This window comes from Asparagus officinalis, chromosome 7, assembly GCF_001876935.1.
Source record: "Asparagus officinalis chromosome 7, Aspof.V1, whole genome shotgun sequence".
NCBI classification, from domain to species: domain Eukaryota; kingdom Viridiplantae; phylum Streptophyta; class Magnoliopsida; order Asparagales; family Asparagaceae; genus Asparagus; species Asparagus officinalis.
In genome coordinates this window covers 2,532,147-2,537,523 of record NC_033800.1, presented here as the reverse complement: position 1 = coordinate 2,537,523, position 5,377 = coordinate 2,532,147, and the positions used below count along the sequence as shown (strand labels likewise).

Genomic DNA, 5,377 nt, shown 5'->3' with positions numbered 1-5,377 from the left:
TTAAAATGTAGCGTTTAGATTTCAGATTGAGTATGGTTACAGAGAAGGATGCCGGTCAAAGTCACGTATTTTTTTCATTTGAATTCCGTGTCAGCAAAATATACTTTGCTATTTACATGAATTTCAGATTGATGTTGCTGTACATGAAATGTTCACAGGCAGCTAATCAGATTAGAAGGAAATCCCGACAAGTCGGAGTCTTGCAGAAAACTCTATTTCCACTTGTGATTACACATAGTTAAAATGAAGGGAAAGGCCAATCCTGTGTGTAAATACTTGTCCTCTACGGTCTTTCATTGGATAAAATAAACTTATAAAACCTACCTATCCTTCTGCAAGAGACCGTCCCATTCTTTTGTCTGATCCTTTCTTTTTCATCTTCACATTTTATACATCCCCCCTCAACTTAAGTTCAAGAGTAAAGACAACTGACATCCAAACAATTCAGTTACCTATTTTCATATTGAAATCAAAAAGAAGCTTAACTGAAATCCAAACAAATGAGCTATGCGCTTTTATTAAAGCTAATCCATCCAATAGATTAATTCTCTGACACATGTTAGTTTTGGGAGCTTGAACTTGTGGACAAGGATAACTAGAGAGCTAGTCTTCGGAGGAATCTCTAATGATTGGACCTCCAAGGCCTATAAATATCTGTCATGCTGTATAGAATCTATAATCTGAATTCTCTCATAGTCAATGTCTTCCCACACTCTCCCTCTTTCCTCTAAATGCCTCCTTTTTCATGCAACACTTATCATTTCCGCGTTAACTGGTTGTATCAGTGCATCCACAGATAAAAAGGCAAATAACTCTTTTTTTTTACTTGATTAATTTGCTCATGTACTCCAATATTAGTAATTTTCAGGAGTGGTCATTAGCTTCCTAACATGGCGTCGCATATGCTCATTGGGTTGATATATACCATCATGATTATTTCTTTGCATTTGGAAAATAACAGTGTGGTGGTCTCTTGCTGGGTGTATTATATTAATGTCTAAGTTAACCCTTACAGGTACATATTGTATACATGGGCGATAGGCCAAAAGATGTTTTGTTGGGAGAACCACAACACAGGAGCATGTTAGAGCAAGTTATTGGCAGGTTGTCACCTCCATCTTATAGGAAACATGGATTTTTTTTTTTTTTTTTGGTTATAAACCTGCTTTGCTGTTTCTGGACACATTACCCCATTATTCGCCTTTTGCTTTATTGGATTCAAGGACTAAGATACACGACTTCGCATTTTTGTCATGCGTAATGCAGTCGAGTGTCAGAATCATTGGTTCACAGTTATCAAAGGAGCTTTAACGGCTTTGCAGCTAACCTGTCCGATGAAGAAGCAATGGAGATATCTAGTAAGTAAATTTTAACAGTTTTAACGGTTATATTTTATATTCCTGGAGCAATCAAGTATATTTCTAAAAAAAAGAGGGGTTAAGCCTGATGTGTCTTATTTCCCGTTTGGTAATCGTAGGAATGAGTCAAGTGGTGTCAGTCTTTCCAAGCAAGGTAAGGCAGCTTCACACGACAAGATCATGGAACTTTGTAGGCTTCCCTGTAAACGCAAGACGAGCATCATATGAGAGTGATGTCATCATCGGCATGCTAGACACTGGAATCTGGCCAGAGTCTGATAGCTTCAGCGACGAAGGGTTTGGTCCTCCACCAACCAAGTGGAAAGGAACATGCCAGTCGTCATCCAATTTCACCTGCAACAAGTAACATCTTTAATAAACTGACATTTACTACTTAACATAACAAATATACTTAAATGTAATTAGTGATTTCTGTCAAACAGTAAGATCATAGGCGCAAAATACTACAATTCTGATGGAGAGCTAAGCTCAAGAGACATAGATTCGCCTCGTGACTCAGAAGGTCATGGGTCCCACACCTCATCGACGGCTGCAGGCCATCAAATTGCAGACATGAACCTCTATAGTTTTGCTGAGGGTACAGGCCGTGGAGGTGTTCCCTCAGCTAGGATAGCGGTGTACAAAATATGCTGGTCATTTGGGTGCGCTGATGCCGATATTCTTGCTGCCTTTGATGATGCAATTGCAGATGGGGTTGATATCATCTCTCTTTCGGTAGGAGGATCCTTTCCATTGGATTACTTTGAGGACTCGATTGCTATAGGAGCTTTCCATGCTATGAAGAATGGGATACTAACTTCAAGTTCTGCGGGGAACAGTGGTCCTAGTTCATATTCAGTGGAAAATTACTCCCCATGGTCACTTACAGTAGCTGCAAATACCATCGATAGGCGTTTCGTTGCAGAAATGAAACTAGGGAATGGCAAGGCTTACAAGGTGACAAAAGCATTTGTTTATAAGTTTCCTATTTTAGGAAAATATGAGTGATTAGGTAAGACTTTTAAAATTTTACTATACACTAATTGTAAATTAAATAAGCATAGAAAGTCTGAGGTGCTGTTCTTGATCTATTATGGGCCTTCATCTTTTTTTATATATAACAAAACTCAATTAATTTTGCCCATGTTGATTTCTTCTTCAGGGAGCTGCAATCAGCCCGTTTGACCTGAAAGATAAAATGTACCCTTTGGTGTATGGAGGCAACGCACCAAATACATCTGCAGGGTATGATGGGTCAACCTCCAGGTAAAATTCTGAAAATCTAGTCTTTGGTCTCTATCATTTTTCGGTGAATAATATTTGATTATTGGTAATAATAATGTAATGCAGATACTGCTACCAGGGTTCTTTAAACATAACCACAGTGAAGGGAACGATTGTTCTTTGTGATACATCATCTGATGATTCTGGGCCCTTGCTTGCTGGCGCTACTGGTGCAGTGATGCAGGGAACATACACAGACTACGCATTCTCATATCCATTGCTGACTACAGTTTTGGGCAAACTTGACCATGGAAATGTTTCCCTTTACCTGAACACAACAAGGCATGTACAATCTTTTCCGCTGCTGGGTAAATATAAGGCAATTAAGATCCCTTTTACCGCATGGTTACAATGTAGTTTATTTGATTCTTTGCAGCCATCCAACGGCAAACATACAAAAGGGCCAACAGGTTGATGATCCTGCAGCTCCCTATGTCGTTTCTTTCTCTTCCCGAGGGCCAAACCCCATCACCAGAGACGTTCTCAAGGTAAAATTATGGTCTCACATGTGTAGCTTATGCTGATATTAACTCAATTGAGTGACATATATTTCCTGCAGCCTGACTTGGCTGCCCCGGGTGTTGACATACTGGCAGCGTGGTCGCCTATAGCACCCATGTCAGAATACAGTGAAGATAAGCGATCAGTAGCTTACAACATAATCTCAGGCACTTCCATGGCTTGCCCTCACGCAAGCGGCTCTGCTGCCTATGTCAAGTCCTTCCATCCAAATTGGTCTCCTGCTGCTATCAAGTCTGCTCTGATGACTACAGGTATGACTCGTATCTTCAGTTCTTGTTATAGATATTCCATCTACGGTTATCCAAAGTAATCTCCTGTACTATGAGGTTGTAGACACTTATCTCAGATTCTCTTGTTTTATTATCATATTTGCTGATAGTTAGAGTTAGATATGCGCCGAGAACCTTCCCTTGTGATCTCCGCATGAGTTTAATAGCTATCAGAAAATTAATTCCATCACGGGATCGGGGAGCGTATGTGCTAATACAATAGAGCACGGGTGACGAAAAGCTACGCTCCCATTGTGCAGGGGGCGTATCTGCAAATAACTCCCATACTTAGCTAGTTACCAATCTCCTGTTTTCTCCTGCAGCTCATCGGATGAATGCAACTTCGAACGAGGAAATGGAGTTTGCGTACGGTGCAGGACAAGTAAACCCTGTGGCAGCAGCGAACCCGGGCTTAGTTTACGATGCAGACGAAGCAGATTATGTGAGAATGCTATGCGGGCAGGGATACAGTACTAAAAATCTACAGCTTGTTACCGGCGACAACAGCAGCTGCACTAGTACTAACAACGGAACTGTATGGGATCTCAACTATCCCTCATTCGCTCTATCCGTCAAAACTGGAATAGATTTCTCCGCTACATTCAATAGAACTCTTACTAATGTTGGATCAGCGAGTTCTTCTTACAGAGCAACTATCACGAGTCCATCGGATCTCAAGGTTAGCATTGAACCAACCACATTTTCATTCAAATCGCTTATGGAGAAGAAATCATTTTCTCTGAAGGTTGAAGGGCTAACTAGAGAATCTGTGCTCTCTGCTTCATTGTTGCTGTCTGACGGTGCATATTATGTGCGCAGTCCCATTGTTGTGTATACTTCTTAAATCATGTGTATATCCTAGAAGATAAAGAACCAGAGATGTGAAATAATTTAATACTACAGGCCCCATTTGCAATGTCAAGATACTACAAGGGTTTTCTTGCAATTTACCATGACATAGGTATGATCGTTTCCAAAATCACCCCGTTGGGGGGGTCTTTCTGGTAGCAGTGAGTACAGTTCGGATATGACTCGGATGTTGTGCGCAGCGGAAATTTCGGCAGAGTTTCTGGTGCACAATAAGAGAGAAAGATCGATAAGAATTCTTGTTTCTCAAAGGGAACAAGAATCTGAAAGCCTAATATCCCATCAAAGTGGGATATTTGCTCTTCCTCTCGTCAGCTCTAGGACTGCGCGTCGAGGGATCCTAAAAACTATTACAATGGCCACAAACTCAAACAACCAATTTTACGTGGTGCGGCAAACTGCCTACGTCCACGGGGCAAGGAGGGGATCTACTATTAGAGAGAAAATACAATAGGTTTACAATCTCACAAAATAAACCCTCAAACTAACTCTCTAATCTCTCACAAAATCTCTCTCAAAGGAGGATGCACAAACCCTTGCTACAGCCGAAAAGCCTCTGAAATTTTTCTTCTCAAAAAACTTGCGCTGCCTTTTCTTCTCTGCACCCAGCCGCCAAAAAGAGTTTTCTCTCTCCCCTCTGCCTTCGCTCAAAACCCTATGGAGACCAATTAAAGGCTATATATAGCAGAGGAGATACCGGGTCGTGGGCTCCGTTCACATCCTCACGCGGAAATGAGATGGGATAACTACCAGCGGTTAAAAGCGATATCTTCAATTCACGTGGCTTGGGCTTCACGTGCTTCTCTTACGCTCCTGGTCCCCACGCCATCTTCTCACACGTTCACAATTCTCCACCTCGGCGAAGTTTTTAGAAGAGTTCGCAACCCTTCTCCAATATCACGATCAAGTCTGCGGCTGATAGCACCTCCAATGGCCTCAAACACCTCCACCCGAGGTGAACCACTGGCCATATCCAAACTACGTCTACCAGCTACACTCGAATCAAAACCCAACTCATCATCTGCACCCAAATCCAAATAACTTCCACGCTGTGTCATCTCAGCTGGAATCCCAACC

General features: G+C 41.6%; 1 protein-coding gene across 1 annotated transcript; it reads left to right on the top strand.

Moving 5' to 3' along the window:
- On the top strand, window positions 674-4,378 carry LOC109850579 (cucumisin-like). Its single transcript, XM_020420614.1, has 10 exons — window positions 674-804; window positions 1,016-1,104; window positions 1,267-1,358; window positions 1,478-1,721; window positions 1,802-2,315; window positions 2,521-2,624; window positions 2,709-2,924; window positions 3,019-3,130; window positions 3,202-3,415; window positions 3,757-4,378. Exons 1-10 carry the CDS (start codon window positions 700-702, stop codon window positions 4,275-4,277), a joined length of 2,211 nt encoding a protein of 736 aa, XP_020276203.1. The 5' UTR covers window positions 674-699; the 3' UTR covers window positions 4,278-4,378.